Below are 16,863 nucleotides of genomic sequence, written 5' to 3' on the forward strand. Positions count from 1 at the left end.
ATTTTATTAGTGCGTTTTCTATAAAAGTTAGTTTTAATTTGGCATTTATTAACGTGTTCGATTCCAATAATTTTTCATATCAAATTCATGTTAATTATTAAAATACGATAAGTGGTACGCCCCCCGAAACTCCGACGCCAAATGTATGCCTGGCAAGTACCACTTGAAAACAATTCATTTCTAAAAATGATCCTTCCAATAAACTGCGATGACTTTAATTAAGATACTTTCGTTTTACACGTTTTTTAATGTTGTGTACTCGCAGTATCTTCACAGTCAGTCATACCAGTAAGTACTTTTCCATCATTATTAGGAGTATTTAATTTCTCCGTTCGTCTAGACCAAGAATTGTCGCTCAAGATGGTCATTTGCTTTTCTACTCCGCAGAAAATAAAAATATCAGTTTTATAGCTCCTGGAAAAGGAGTGCACGTTAATGGAATAGACATTCTGCAATCAACGAAAATAGTAAGACAACAGACATGCAGGCTTAAAACTGTACAATTATTTTAGTCCAACAACGCGCTGCAAGAATTTAAGACGTACCAAACAAACTTCGCGAGTTCTTTTACGAAAATCTCAAAACTCGAACATCTCATAGATGAGGGTGGTTTGTTACTTAAAGTTAATAAAATCGGTTATTCGAACAGTACAAACATTGCCGTTGGTTCATTAGTAAGAATCTTTCCTCGAAGTACTTGTTAACTGAAGTTTAGTCCGTAGAGCGACGCATTATATTACTTACCCGGAAAGTCAACGGTTTACAGAAAACCATTCGAACATTAACATCACTTTTAACAGTAGATGAGTGCTCAAGTAACCCTTGTAAAAACGGGGCTACTTGTCTGGATTCGTTCAACAGCTTTGCTTGTCAGTGTCCTCCACAGTGGGAAGGCGCAAATTGCGACAAAGACGTGGATGAGTGTGCTCGATTTGCAGGAACAGATTTGGGGTGTCAGAATGGAGCTACTTGTACCAACACACCTGGATCATACGAGTATAACTTTGTATGTACATATCAGAGCGATTTTTAACTATTTTCCTTCAGATGCAAGTGCCCTCGTGGTTGGTTCGGTGTTCATTGCACGGCACGCGCAAATGACTGCAAATTAGGCTCCAGCGCAGAACTTTGTGGTCATGGGACTTGCGTAGCCCAATTCAACGAGGTTGGGTACAAATGCATCTGTGACCAAGTACGTCCTCTTTATTTCATTGGGCAATTTATGGTGTCGTTTTGTAGGGATGGACGACCGATGGAACAAATCCAATTTGTAACACCGACGTTAATGAATGTACCATGAACGAACCTCCATGTTCGGTGAATCCCCCAGTTCCCTGCATAAATCTCCCGGGTACTTTTAACTGCGGCAGCTGCCCTCAAGGTATTAATAAATAAATAGACGCTAAAGAATTAGAACAAAAATTTTTAGGGTATAGTGGAAATGGGTACCACTGCATAGATGTAGACGAATGCACGACTTCCAATGGAGGGTGCAGCACCAACCCCATGGTCCAATGCATCAACACTCTTGTAACAATAAATTTGATGTTGTTTTTCGTCTTAAAGTAGTTTCACAGGGGTCCAGGATGTGCGGAAGTTGTCCCTCTGGTTACACAGGTGACGGAAAAATTTGCTCGTATTCAGGGGTGTGTGGTGTGAACAACGGGAATTGTCATCCTCTAGCCACGTGTAAAAGCAACACAAGTATGACTGTCAATTCTCTACCTTAACAGCAAGAAGAAATTTTAGGAATTAGCGCCACATCCGTGGAATGCATTTGCCCCTCCGGTTATGCCGGTGACGGCATCGGTCCTGCAGGTTGCACCCAAACTAACATTCCTTCTGTTAACTCTTGCAACCCAAATCCTTGTTGGCATGGTACCTGTAGGCTCAACGGTACCAACAATTACACCTGCAACTGTTACCCCATGTATACAGGTCGCAACTGCAGTTCTTTTCGAGATCTGTGTACTCCCAGTTTATGTCAAAATGGTGGTACTTGTAGATCAATTTTAGGAATGTACTACCAGTGCGTGTGTCCTGAGGGTTTCACAGGATTCCACTGCGAGAGTGAAAGACAAGGTAAAATTGGAACACTTTGTTTTTACGATTAAACATTTTTTCAGTTTGTGGTGGAAAACTGATTAGTGAAAATGGCACGTTGACTTTCCCCGAAGTTAATGACCAAAACTACGGGAATTTGTTAAGTTGCGCGTGGACTATAGAGACGAATGAGACTAAAATTCTTAACATTACATTTACAACGTTTAATGTCAGATGTAAATCTAATTGGTTAAAAGTAAGAATGAAAAGTGTTAGACTACGAATGTTAGAAACGATTTCAGATTCATGATGGTGTAAACACGATGTCGCCTTCCATTGGTAGCTTCTGTGGTAGTGACTTACCAAATGGCGGTACTATAATTTCATCTAGTAATGTAGTTTACCTAAGATTCGAGTCTGCCGTCTCTCTGGGTTCGTCTGGTTTTAATTTAACATGGACTTCAAGAACCCCTTGTAATTAAACCGGAAAGTTTTTGAATTTTCGTGTTAAAATAGGTTTCCAGATTGCGGTGAGGTACTGAATTATGTAACAACGCATGGAACTATTCACTATCCTGGGTCTCCCGGTAATTATCCCAACAGTAGAGATTGCTACTGGCCACTGCAAACTCAAGCCGGCAAACGGTTTCTCTTCCATTTCTTCACGCTGATGATTGGGAGTAACTCGGACTGTAATGCCGACTACTTAGAGGTGATTATTGCTGTCGCATAATAAAAAACCAAGACGTTTTCTTCAGTTTATTACAGGGACGCAGAACTCAGATCCTGTCTTCGCCAAATTTTGCAACACTTCTCACCCAACGCCGTTATTTTCTCAAGGCTCTGAGGTTCTGGTCCACTTCCACTCAGACGCCACTCTAAACTACCCCGGTTTCCAAATAACATACTCGGTCGTAGAAGGAATGCCAGGTTGTGGTGGTGTCTATACCCAAACCAACGGCGAAATTCGTTCACCGTCATTCAATGCAAACTACCCCAATAATATACAGTGCGAATACAAAATCCAGCTTCCCGAAAACTCCAGAATCAAACTCACGTTCTTATCATTTGCTCTGGAGTCATCCGAAATGTGCCATTTTGACTATGTCGCGGTAACATTTCCAAATGTGCACCAATGGTTTCAAAATCGCGTATTTTAGATTTATGCCGGCAGTACAGTGGACGCGTTGTTAATCGGAAGGTACTGTGGTAGTACCATACCGCCGCCCTATATCACTGACGATAACCAATTGTTGGTGGTTTTGAAAACTGACTTGAATAATAATGAGGGTGGATTCGTGCTAAAATACGAAACAGGTTGCTTTTAATTTTCACTAAACATAAATAAAGAGCGTATTGTAGTGTGTGGAGGCAAATTCACCGATTCTTCCGGAGCATTCAACTCTCCAGGATACCCTCTAAAATATGGAAAGTCTTTACATTGCATCTTCGAAATAGCACAACCTCTGGGAACCATCATCAAACTAAAAATTGTAGATTTTGATTTGGAGACAGGTTCTCTTCCTGACTGTATATATGACTTCCTCGAAGTAAGAAAAAATCTAATCAAAAAAACAAAACGTAGTTCTCACATTTTTTTAGATTAGAGATGGTCACGATGAAAACTCAACTCTCGTGGGTAGATACTGTCGTACTTTCCCACCTTTAATTGTATCAAATTATAACTATTTGTACCTTAAATTCGAAACTGATCATGATAGCGAAAAGCGAGGTTTTAAAGCAAACTACACCACGGAGACTACAGGTTGTGGAGGAATAATGAAAGACGCCACTGGAACTTTCTCTACTCCAAACTACCCTGAGATGTACCTTCCTGGCACAACTTGCAAGTGGATCATTGCAGCTCCTCCAAAACATATAATTCAATTAATTTGGACAAACTTCCATGTCCAAAAAAGTTTAAATTGCTTGTATGATTACGTTGAAGTTTTTGATAACAACACAGAAACTGGAATGGGGACATCAATTGGGAAGTTCTGTGGTGCGACTCCACCACGGCTTTCAAGCACATCGAGTCTAGTCACAGTCACATTTTTCAGTGAAAGGAGTCAAAATCTCACTGGATTTCTGGCATCTTACAGTACCATCCCAAAATCCAACAGTATGACTATAACGTGAGGTTGTAACAAAATTATTAAGTTTTTTATAGGTTGTGGGGGAAACTACCATTCCGAAGGTGGAGCTTTAACATCACCAGAATTTCCAAATCGTTATCCGGCAAATCTTGATTGTATCTGGACCATTAAAGCTCCACTTGGCCATCAAATTTTGTTAAAAGTTCTCGGTTTCCGGCTTGAACAATTTTCACCTTGCAGCTACGACTGGCTGGAAATACGGTACCAAAGTCTTTTAATACAATTCTCTTTAAAAATATTTTTCTAGAAATGGAGGGAGTTCGGACTCACCATTAATTGGGCGATTTTGTGGCACTACCATCCCCAAATTTATACCATCTCACACTAATAAAATATACATTTATTTCCGATCTAATGAGGATAAATCGGAGCGTGGTTTCAGTATCACATGGGAAGCTACAGCGACGGGTTGTGGTGGTTCGCTTAGTAGCCCCACAGGCTCTATAATCTCCCCAAATTACCCAGAGCCGTACTCTGTTAACACTGAATGCACGTGGAAAATTACCATTAGTGCTGGTTCTTTAATCAAAGGAGCCTTCTTAGATTTAGATTTAGAGAAAGACCTGCAATGTAAAATCGATTATGTTGAGGTGAGTTCTTTTTGGTTTTTCGTTCAACAATTTAACTTTTGTAGATTTTGGATGGTATAAATTTAAACGCGAAGTCAGTGGGACGGTTCTGTTCCTTCAGTCGTCCTCGTTTCGTACTGTCTAACAGTATTACCGTCAAGTTCCGATCAGATAATAGTTGGAATGGTCGAGGCTTCCACTTGCAATACACCACAAGTAAGTGGAAGTGGACAAATCCAACAATAACTACTTTTTGTAGTTTGTAACAACACTTTGAGGGGTTTCGGTGGAGTTATAGAGAGCCCTAACTTCCCCAATTTGTATCCAAACGCCATGAATTGCAACTGGCAAATTGAAGTGTCTGCGGGAAATAAGATAAACATCTCGTTTTCCCATTTTGATTTAGAAAGAGCTGACTTAAAACAGTCCGATTCCAACAAGTGTCTTAATACCTTCGTCGAAGTACGAAAGACTTTTCACCCATCAGCAATGAACTTCTTTGTTTCTAGATCTTATACGAACGCAAGAACGAATTTCAGAAACACGGAAGATATTGCGGCGCGGAATTGCCACTTCTAATCACTCTTAACTCGAACCGTACTAAAATCCGTTTTGTTACCGATGACTTAATACACGGCAATGGTTTTCGTCTTGAGTGGCAAATTGAAGGTTGTGGCGAAGTACTCACCCACCCTAATGGTACTATCGAGTCTCCTAATTATCCACGTGCTTACCCTCCTTCCGTCGTTTGTAACTGGAAAATTATGATTGATTACGGTCAACACATCGAGATCACTTTTCCTCAGTTGGAATTAGAAGAATCTGCCAACTGTTATTTCGATTACATACGACTTTACAATGGTGAAGACGACACGTATCCCGAAATCGCCACTATCTGCCATCAGAACAAACCAGTGACTTTGAGGAGTTCAGGGAACGTCATGTACATCGAGTTTAGAGCTGATCAGTCCATGCAAGGGCTGGGATTCAGAGCGAACTACACCTCCAAGTCGACAAGTAAAACATGACAAAACGCATTTTTCATTAAATCTCTTTGTAACTTTTTCAGAGTGTGGAGGAAAATATATAGCAGATAGAGCCACCATCATGTCTCCAAATTACCCTCAAAATTACGACGTCAATGACACCTGTGGTTACGAAATTCAAATAACAGAAGGACACTTTATTGCTTTGAACTTTGAAGACATTGACTTGTTTGAGGACGACAATGTTAACTGCTTCGCTAATAATAACAGCTACGTTAAAGTCTACGATGGTCCCTCGGTTAAATTTCCCCTTTTAGCAAAAGTTTGTGGTAAAAATTCACCCTATGGAACCATCTTAAGTACCACCAACCAAATGTTTATTGAAATGGTGACCAGAACTGATACCGTTGCCAAAGGTTTTGTCGCGAAATATCGCCAAGTACGTGAAAAACGTGTGTTTGCTTGAACTAACTTGTTTTTAGAAATGCGGAGCTCTCATCGAAACAGATGGCTCTGGCATTATAAGACTGGATCCTAATTATCTAGAATATGAAGAAATAAACTGCTCTTGGACCATCATTTCTAAAGATCCAAGCAAACATGTGTCTTTGACCATAACTCATTTGGATCTACTGAATCATTGTGATCCAAACAATGATTTGGTAAAATCTCTCAGAATTTATAATGGGGACTCTTCTAGCTCGCCTCTTTTGTTTTCATCTTGTGGCCCTCAAATGCCGCCCACTCTCACCAGTGATGGTTCAGCCCTGCATGTCTTTATAAAATCGTCCTCTGCTTTCTTCGCGACATACTCAGTTTTTGATTCTCGTAAGTACTTTGAAAAGTGGGGCCATATTTTAATAAAGTAATTCAGATTGTGGTGGTATTTTAACATCATTAATGGGTGCGTTTGCGTCTCCTGGGTACCCCAGAATGTATCCCATGGATACAGAGTGCGAATGGACCCTAGCCATCACAGAGGGGAACCATGTAACTTTAAGTTTCAGCGACTTTGGTTTACTCCAGTCGGATCATTGTAATACTGACTATCTCGAAATTAGACAAAATAACGGAACTGGAAAACTCTTGGGTACTTTTTGTGGTGATGAAGAACCAACTAACATTACCAATGTTGGTAGTTTGTGGATTTTCTTGAAAACGAGTAGCGTGGAAGGCGATCTTTCTGGTATCACTTCTAAAGGGTTTCGTGCGGAGTACCACTTAAGTACTGTCATTTTTACGTCTTCTTGTCTTTAATTTTAGTTGTAGATCATGACAATCAGTTAACTGGACCTTCTGGGAGAATCGTGTCACCTCTTTACAAACTAGGATATCCTCTCTACGGGGAATTCTTTTGGACCATTACAGTGAGCCACGGAAAACGGATAATGTTAACCTTCAAAGACATGGTTCTTGAAAACGGAGAAGAAATCTGCTTTGCGGCCCTTTATGTAAGTGACTAATTTAATTAGTTAGAATTTCTCTGATTTATTCATAGATCTACGATGGAGCTAACGATGAAGCTCCTTTAATCAAAGAGTACTGCGGTAGCTACCTACCCGACGCTATCAAAAGCGCCACCAATGTTCTCTTCATCAAGTTTAGCGGATATAGTTCGTCGAGAATCTCCGCGAGATTCATTCTTGACTGGATAGAAATCGGGCAACAGACATTTCCGATTTTAAAACAAACGCCAAGTAATACTTCTTTAGAAATTTACTTTTTCCAACTGACAATGAGATTTTAGAGATTACATGCGGAAACCCAGAACCGATAGATCTTCATGTTTTAATGAATCAAACTGAAATTCAATCACCCGGTTTCCCCAACGGGTACGATAAAAATCTTGACTGCCAATGGGTTCTAACGACGATTCCTATGAACCACCTTGTTTTCAATCTCAAAGAGGTAGATTTGTCGCCATCGCATGGAATTTCGTGTTATGGAGACTACATTGAAGTCTTTGAGAAAAAACTAAATGAAGATTGGACTACCGTGCGAAAGTTTTGCCGCGACAATGAGACAAGAGTTGTCACACATACTTCAAATATGATGAAGATTGTATTTAAGAGTGATACATATGGGAATAAAACAGGATTTTCGGCCGTCATCAGTGACGGTAAAACTGTCTTTTTCAAAACCTCCATACTAAAATTTTTAATTATAGCGTGTGGAGGAACTCTAACTGCACCTTCGGACTATATAATTCACAACAACATCACTAGAAAAGGTAGCGCTGGACGATACTCAATTTCGGTAAGTTCTGTTCAAGTTTAAAGTTCGTTTTCAGAAGAAATTTTAGTGTCAATGGAACATCACTGTCGGACCTGGAAAAACAATCGAAATAAAATTTCTCGAATTTGATATTCCCCACGACAGCGATAAACGTTGCAACAACTATTTATTGGTACTGTTAACATTAGATTTACCTTTATGACCGTCGTGTTTTAGCTACGAAACGGCAAATTCCCCGATTCCCCGATTTTAGGCCATGGTAAATACTGCGGGAACGAACTACCTCAAGTTTTTAAAACCACCAGCAACAACGCTTATATTAAATATTTCGGAGCATTTTCTTTAGCTGTGAGTAATTTAAGATCGTAAGTTTCATCTCACATGTTTTCTAGAACTTCAAACTGCGGTACCGCGAAATCTCTTATCTTTGTGGTGGCGACATTATTTTAACTCAATTTGAGAATACCACAGTGGTTACTTCTCCTAATTACCCTTTGATACCACCCCCACACGTGGAGTGTCTTTGGAGGGTTCGTGGACCACCTGGAGATATAATCAGAATCGATTTTCTCGATAGATTTGATATAAAAACTAAAGAAAAAGAGTAAAAACTAGGTTTTGTACTTTTTCTTCTTTATCTCAAGAGTTGTAGGTGTCCGAACGAGTTTGTTCAAATTCGCGATGGTGCCACGATTTACTCTAAATTAGTAGGTACTTTTTGCGGGAAAAAACCAAACTCTCAGTTTACGACAGACAACATGATGCTCGTAAGATTCTTCACTCAGCTTAATGAACCTAGTAACGGATTCAAAGCGCGAGTAACGTTTGGTGAGTGCCGTTTCCGATTTACTTGGTATTTCAAGGTACCATTTCAGGGAATTGTGGGGGTACGATCCATGACACGCAAGGAGAGACCGAGTCGCCGTTTTTCAACGTCCCATCGCGATTCCCAGTTGGTGTTAACTGTACTTGGCACTTAATAGCCCCAATTGATTATACCATCGAAATAAAATTTGATAAGATTGATTTGCAACAGTCTGAGAATTGTACGCTAGTCGATCATGTGTCGATTTACGAACCGAACAATTTTGGCAACGGAGGTAACCGTCTCTTTGTGTTTCCGCCATTACAACTCTCCACTTGTAGTATCTTCATTGGGTACCTTCTGTGGGAAACAAGTACCCAACCCCATCCAATCTAAAGGTAACGAAGTCTTAGTGAACTTCCAAACAAGCAAAGAGAAGAAAAGATTCAATGGGTTTTCTTTGAAGTTCAACGCAAGCAGGAATGGTGAGTTCTTCATCTCGATTTTCACCATCTAACAGTATTTTAGTATGTGGTGGTACCATCGAGGCCTCTGAAGGCACTATTCAATCTCCCGGTTACCCAGCGCCTCATACAATCTTCCAAAGATGTAGTTGGTTTATTGAAGTACCACGAGGTCGACGCATAACTTTCACAGTGGAAGACTTCGATATAAAAAATAGTTACGATTCTCCCCTATCGCCGGACGGTCTTATATTTTCCAACGAGAGACGGTTTATAGGGTTCATTCATAGGACTGTTAATTCAAACAAAGATAAGAAAATTGAGTCAATGCAGAATCATGCTTTTCTATTCTACTGGAACCACGGGAACGGTGGACGTGGTTTTAAACTAAGATTCACGTCGGATGAACCTTCATGTAGGGTTTTGAAGGTACTATTTCTAGTACTAAAAAATTGAGTTTTTAGATTGTGAAGGCGATTTGAATGAAGATAGTGGTTTGATCAGTCAACCAAACGCAGCGTTTCCTTTTTACTGTACTTATATACGAGATAAAGAGGCTCTGGGTACTACTTTTGTAATGATACTTACCATGACTACTAATGCAACTCGCATAAAAACTGGGTGTCTAACCTATCCGGGTAGTATTAAAATAGAATCGGATGAAGCAGAAGGACCTATTTGCGTGGTAGAGTGTGTACCAAGTACCACAATCATTAGGTCTCCGTTCTCGCATTTAAAAGTGTCGCTTATTGAATTCCTTAAGAGACATACCATCAACTATACAATTTCGTTTAATACGTACCAATGTGGAGGTATTCTAAGCAGTGAAACGGGTTCTATTAAGAGCCCCGGCTATCCGAATAAGTACTCGAAATCGATGGAGTGTTCATGGTTTCTCAAATTACCCGCAGAACAAAGAGTTCTTTTGACCTTTGAAGATCTGAACCTGGGCGACAATTGCGAGAAAAGTTACTTAGATGTTTATAACGGAGGAAGCCCAAAGAGCCCAAAAATCGACCGGTACTGCCAATCAAACAAACCTAGTGCGTTAACATCCCAAACTAACACTTTGTGGATCGAATACAAGTTTGACAATGACTCAAATTCTAAAGGCTTCAGTCTCAAATACGAACCGAAAATACAAGGTAATGAAAATTCCGTTACTAGAGTAAGTTAACGCGAGTTTGCAGGATGTGGTGGAATCTTCCACGACCGCACGAGGATAATAGAGACTCCTTCGTTTCCTGATGACTACCCGAACAACGCAGAGTGTCTATGGGAACTTAGAAGCGACGGAGGTTATCACATCGGACTTGTTTTCACAACGAGATTTCAAATAGAGGAGAGCGATAATTGCGAAAATGATTACGTGGAGATTTGGGATTGGAAACACGACGAATGGGTGTCTTTGGGTAAAAAATGTGGGAGAGAACTTCCTGGTGCTATCAACTCGACAAGCACTCGCTTGAAGGTGTTATTTAGAAGCAACGACAAAATTATAGGCAAAGGATTTAGAGTAAAAAATTTAGTACACAAACTACTATTTTTGTAATATAATTTCGTAGGCACAATGGGAATGGAATTGTGGCGGCCAGTATTTTGCTGACAAAACAGAACGTTTCATTGTAAGTCCCAATTTTCCCGGAAAGTATCCGAAAAATATGAACTGCTTGTACAAAATTACAACTGATTCTATTTATGAATACATTAATTTGAAAATCTATAGTTTTGATCTCGAAGGAAGTAAGTTTATCACTTCTTATATAAACCTTACATGACATTTCTCAGGTGGAAGTAATTGTAAATACGACAATCTCACCATCATCAGAAGAGACAATTTTCTCCCCACATCTGAGCATATTTTTTGTGGTTCAAAAATTCCGTTAAATTTTCGCTTACTCAACGAAATAAAACTTCGCTTTCAAAATGACAAAGGGGTACAAAAAACTGGGTTTAAGTTGTCGTACCAGCTGGATAGTAAGCACCATTAAATGTAGAGCGCAGTTATAAAAGTTTCTTTCAGATTGTGGTAAACAAATTAGTTCTCCAACGATGATAACAACTCCACCGTTGGGCTTTGAAGGAAATGCATTATATTACGGTTACATGAACTGCATTTGGAACATAACTGCACCACCTAAGAAACAAATCGTCATCAAATTTCAAAAATTCGACATGATTTACGATAGTTGGTGTCAGTATGGCTCTCTAGAAATTTTCAGTGGATATGAAAGTCTTAGCTCTTCTCGTTTAGTAAATTTGTGTGGTAGTTTAAACGACCATCCACCCGTCATTACCGTAGAAAATGGAGCGGCGCTCATTATGCTAAAAGTGGATAGGACAGTGCCACAAGAAGGATTCACAGCTTTAATTGATTTCACCGATGGTAGGTCAAATAAATCAAAAATATATAATTAATAAAATCAAAAACGAACCGCTGCAAGAAGGTGAATTATTAGTTTCATTCGATGTAAATTCTCTATTTCCAAGTGTCCCCGTTCCACAAACACTACTCTGGTTGGAAGAACTCCTAGTTGAAAACAATTTCAACCCGGGGATTGTCAAGGAATATATTCAACTCACAGATCTTTGCATGAAACAAAACATTTTTTAATTTTTCGGGAATTTCTTTTTCGTCATTCATTGTCTCCATTCATTGCTGACCTTTTCATGAGCCGTTTTGAAAAGAATCTTGAATCTGAGCTTGAATATTTTCCAAAAATCTGGATTAGGTATGTGGACGACATTTTTGTCATTTTCATACAAACAAGTCAAATATTGATGACTTTATGACTTTTTAATAAAAATAAACCTTATCCAACGATTCAATTTACTTGCAAAATATAGAAAGACGGAAAGTTTCTATTTTTAGACACAATTGTAATAAAAAATAAGGATAGGTTAAAGTTTGATGTTTATAGGAAAGAACCAGTACTCTTCGCTACATCACTACAGACTCCCATTATTGTCCTCAACATAAAATGGCGAAGAAATATTTAGGAACAAAAATGTAATAATGAACTTAGACAACGGCCCCATTCCGTCCTCCTCCCTCTACTCCCTTCTACCTGCGCCAAAGATTTATTTGTTAGTTTTTAGTTTAATCATCCCTCTGATGATGGTAGCATTGCTATCGAAACGCGCGTTACCTTTTTTTGACGAAATTTGGTGTTTGGGAATAAATTGTATTTTTGAAAAAGTCAAATTAAAATAAAACATTTGTAATAATTGTCGTTTTAGGTCCTGCAGAAGGTTGTGGTGGAAACATTCAAATTGAAAACAATATGACAGACACGGTGATAAGAGCCCCCGACTTAGCAGACATGGGTTGTGTTTGGGCGGTTCAGTCCCCGCTCGCCACCACCATTAGAGTACATTTTGATGAACTGAACCTACCAGAAACGTGCGGTTTCAATCAAACACATCACAATTGTAGCTGCGCATCCTTAGAGGTACTTAAAAGTATCATAAGAAACGATAATACAATTTTTTTAGATCATAAATGGTCATCCTGGCTTTGCCGAAACTATTGACAGCTTCTGTGGTATTAGTGGTAAAAATTTCGGACGAGAACTTTTATCGTCCAGGAATTTGTTAGGAATCAGATTGTACACGAGAGGAACCACTAATAAAGCCTTCCAAGTGAGGTTGAAGATACAACCTCGTAAGTTCCGCACCTAAAACAACACTTTCATCATGTTTATTATCTAAGCTCGATGTGGTCCGGTGTTCCTCAACGCCACCGACGAAGTTCAAACTTTGGTTTCTCCCGATTACCCCAATCAGTACCCGAGCGATTTAAGATGCTCATGGGTGTTCAAAGACAGTACTAAATTTGTCGTACGATTTATCGATTTTGATCTAAATGAAGGTGATCATCGAATCTCGAATATTTGCGGTGAAGACAGACTGGAAATCATGGACGAGAAGGTATTATTGTAATGGAGTGTTTTTATCTAATGTCTGTTTTTAGCATGGAAACCACATTCTGGAGGATGGCTATGGGCCGTTGCTCACTTTATCAGGCAACAATAATAGAAAAACAAATTTTTACGTAACGTTTGATATCAATTTTTCATTTTGATAACAATCTGACTTTTAGCGTTACGATACGTCCTTGGTAAGCACTCATCAATTCTGCGGTAAATCCGAGAAGCCTTTTGATTACTACAGTAACAGTAATGCGTTTTTAATCAAATTTTCAAGTGGAAACGACGAGAAAAACCGCGGTAAAGGTTTCAAACTGCAGTATCACACCGTTGGTTGTAACAGAAATTACACGTCCTTGCAAGGGCATATCTCAGAAGTCATACCTACACATCATGATTGTTATCTTTCCGTCACAGTCCCAGAAAACTATACAATTGCTGTTGCTTTTCTGCAGTTTATCATGTATAGATCCGAGAATTGTGCGAATGCAGGAATGGAAATCCGAGATGGTTTAGAAAAAGGACCTGTTTTGTTGCGACTTTGTGAAATGGTGTTACCAAATCCTGTATTTTCGAGTGGAAATACGTTGTGGATACATCTGTGGAATATAAAGGCCCGGTTTGATGTTGAAGCTGATTTGGTATATACTGCTTCAGATAAAGGAAAGGGCTGTGGGGGCGTCCTGTATGATTATAAAGGGATCTTCACTAGTCCTTTGTACCCCATGGCTTACAAAAACCGCACTCCTTGTGAATGGGACGTGCGAGTGCCTATTGGGATGAGACTCGCCCTTAAATTTACAGGTAAAACGGTAATTTTTCTACATTTTACACGTCTTTGTTTAGTTTTCGATATCCAAGACGATTGTGAACAGAACTACGTCAAAGTGACAACCTACGAGAGTTCGGAAGGAAATGAACATATCTTCTGCAAAAATGTAAGATTGAGTTTCATGTCGCTTCGTTTTTTATCAATTTTATTTTTGTAGAGCAACCCAGCGGTCTTGTATTCAAGCTTGCACCTTCTGGTTAAGTACCAGTCATCTATGGACAACGGGGGAACAGGATGGATGGCTTCATTCCAAGCTGTGGCTAAATAATCCGCGATAGTAATAATATTTCTTACACAAAATGCTTTAAGATTTTAATATTGAATTTTCTATTAAATCACTCATTTCACTAGTTCTATTTTTCACTAGTTTTATTCCTAATTTAGTAAAATTTGAAGGTTTTACTACTTTTCGCTTGTTCATCAACTGTGCTAAATTTCAAAATTGTAGGGTCAAATTAGATGTTTTTAGAAATTTTTGTTTTTAAGACGAGCAAAAAATTTTTACTTTTTTATAATAAATTCGGTAACTTTCCTAATTTTACTCCTAAAACTGTGAAATTTAGAGGTTTTCCATTCTATTCCAAAATTTTAGAGCAAAAATTGAATTTTTTTTGGAATTGTTGTTTTGAAGACGAACCAAAAATTTCTACTATTTTTCATTAAATTCCGTAATTTTACTAATTTTACTCTTAAAACTGTAAAATTTGGAGATATTACTACTTTTCACTTGTTTATCAACTGTGCTAAATCTCAAAATTTTAGAGCAAGAATTAGATTTTTTTTTTAATTTTTGTTTGGAAGGCGAACGAAAAATTTCTACTGTTTTATACAGAGTGTCCCAGAACTCGCGCCCCAGGAGACAGGGCTTATGAAGACAACAATTCTGAACCAAAATTTTGAAACCAAAATTTTTTAACTCAAAAAATAACCGAGATAAGACAAAAAAGCTGTAGCCAATCCCGAAGCTGAACAGAATTTGAAAATTGGTAACTATGGACACACACTATCATCCATTGGTCAGTTAAACATTAGACTCTCGTTGCCTGGGAAATTGGGAGGGCCTTTTACTCCACTTCTCGAATAAGCTTTCGGGATTGGTTGTTAACTTTTTATCAGTTCTTAAATACTATTAAACTTAGTCAATTTTTGTTTTGAAATTTACCATCTGCATTGCTGTCGGCAGCCTCCCTTGCTCTCTGGGGCGCGAGTTCTGAGACACTTGTATAAAATTCCGTAATTTAACTAGTTTTACTCCTAAAACAGTAAAATTTGGGGGTTTTACTTCTTTTCATTTGTTTATCTACTGTGCTAAATTCCAAAGTTTTAGAGCAACAAATTGAATTTTTATAAATTTTCACACAGTTTCGCTTTTTTTTTCAAATTTGTAGCTATCAATTGTTGATATTATGACTAGGCGGATCACAAAAAGCGAGACCCACAAAAAATAAAGACCTACTGATATCCAAAGGCTATTTAGTTAACTATTTCGATCCGTAACTTCGTCAGTTTTTATCCTCAAACACTGAAATTTGGAGGTTTTGCTACTTTGTTTTTAATTTTTAATACAGGACCAAAATAAAGCAATCGGTAAGTAAATAAATGGAAAATTATTCGAGAATTAAACCGTAGACCTAAATGTGCAAGATAAAAAGAAGAACAGATCGCGAAGAGATTCAAAGCCATTGGTCCTTCAATTCCCGCCTGAAATAAATAAAAAATGCTGTTATCAAAGTGTTTCATTTAATACCCAAAAGTAGGTGCTTGTCATTTGACAACTTCGTCCAAAATTTTTCGGTTAAGCACAAAATCTTCCACATTTCAAATCATTCCAAGATGAACCCCAACCATGTAAGCTTCTGGTTTCAAAAACAATTGAAATACCAACGTAAAACAGCGTTACAGACCACCGTATCCGTCAAAATCTCCAACTCCAACTCGAGAAACTGACATCTCCGGAACTAACAGACAACAAATTTACATAGACGATGAGACTTTACACAGAATGATAGAATCGTTCGGGCCTCTGGATTACCCGCAAGTAAGTTAAAATTTCTTGTTTCAAGCACTAAAAGTAGTTGAAGTTTGCCGCGACTATTGCTGGGCAAGAAGTCTTCGAACAGGATCCTTTCGGCGCGGCGGGTTGGCAGCCGGAGCTTGCATGGACGCCGCAGGGTGCCGAAGCTGCCAGGAGAAAATCCCGATCGCCACGAAACACTCCTGGAAGTTCCGCAAACCAGTATTTAATGCGACAGTCTCTGACCGAAATGGATCAACAGAACCCACAAGCCGCTAAAGCAACCCAAGAAAGTCTCATGGAATGGTTTGACCGCGAAGTCGAAAAAGAGCTTTGCAAAAGAAGAGATTCCCCACAAGGCCTCCAAGCAGATCCAGCACTATCTCCTCTCAAAACCAAACACACAATGCAATTATCTAAAGGAACAGCAGAGCGGATGGCCGAAACCAGTGCGAGTCGAATCGAAATTGCGGCGAAATTAGAAACAGATTTTACGACTGAGTTAACGGATGCTGTTGAAAAGCTCGTGAAAGCTGAGACCATGTCGAATTACACAGAGGCGCTCCAAGCGGCTGAAGAAGCGGCGTTGAATGCTCCCCCGGAGTTGATGGAACAAGCGGCAGCGGCTGAAGCCAGGAGGATACAGACGGAACTAACTAAAGTTAAAGAGACGATACCAGGAATTAGACCGATTGAGGTTTTGGGGTACGTCGGGATTACGAAACCGGTTCATCCGAAGAAACCATAGTTGGAATCTTTAGATAAATTGAGGGAATTTTACAATTGTTAAGATGTTTTATCTAGATTTTTAATGGGCTCTCAGAAATAAA

The 16,863-nt window shown here is 39.0% G+C and overlaps 2 protein-coding genes across 2 annotated transcripts; both read left to right on the forward strand.

Moving 5' to 3' along the window:
- Positions 1–208: 208 nt before the first annotated feature.
- Positions 209–14,287, forward strand: LOC148170452 (cubilin-like). Its single transcript, XM_088043418.1, has 47 exons — positions 209–288; positions 341–467; positions 513–674; positions 716–996; positions 1,048–1,192; positions 1,240–1,381; positions 1,430–1,530; positions 1,578–1,704; positions 1,750–2,082; positions 2,127–2,299; positions 2,346–2,517; positions 2,568–2,755; positions 2,802–3,155; positions 3,204–3,360; positions 3,406–3,593; positions 3,646–4,165; positions 4,214–4,400; positions 4,447–4,789; positions 4,834–4,984; positions 5,028–5,230; positions 5,278–5,785; positions 5,838–6,193; positions 6,237–6,582; positions 6,629–6,979; positions 7,024–7,205; positions 7,253–7,451; positions 7,502–7,873; positions 7,922–8,010; positions 8,057–8,161; positions 8,206–8,337; positions 8,382–8,593; positions 8,642–8,817; positions 8,865–9,089; positions 9,136–9,279; positions 9,323–9,673; positions 9,723–10,403; positions 10,449–10,774; positions 10,824–11,001; positions 11,047–11,235; positions 11,282–11,644; positions 12,499–12,710; positions 12,754–12,922; positions 12,971–13,188; positions 13,232–13,312; positions 13,361–13,991; positions 14,034–14,125; positions 14,177–14,287. The coding sequence occupies exons 1-47, from the start codon at positions 209–211 to the stop codon at positions 14,285–14,287; spliced, it is 11,133 nt and encodes a 3,710-aa protein (XP_087899544.1).
- Positions 14,288–15,852: 1,565 nt separating this feature from the next.
- Positions 15,853–16,781, forward strand: LOC148170453 (uncharacterized). Its single transcript, XM_088043986.1, has 3 exons — positions 15,853–15,867; positions 15,914–16,057; positions 16,101–16,781. The coding sequence occupies exons 1-3, from the start codon at positions 15,853–15,855 to the stop codon at positions 16,779–16,781; spliced, it is 840 nt and encodes a 279-aa protein (XP_087900112.1).
- The last annotated feature ends 82 nt before the right edge of the window (positions 16,782–16,863 follow it).

Source organism: Gnatocerus cornutus, chromosome 8 (assembly GCF_029298725.1).
Source record: "Gnatocerus cornutus isolate USDA-ARS CGAHR chromosome 8, icGnaCorn1.1, whole genome shotgun sequence".
In the NCBI taxonomy this organism is placed as follows: domain Eukaryota; kingdom Metazoa; phylum Arthropoda; class Insecta; order Coleoptera; family Tenebrionidae; genus Gnatocerus; species Gnatocerus cornutus.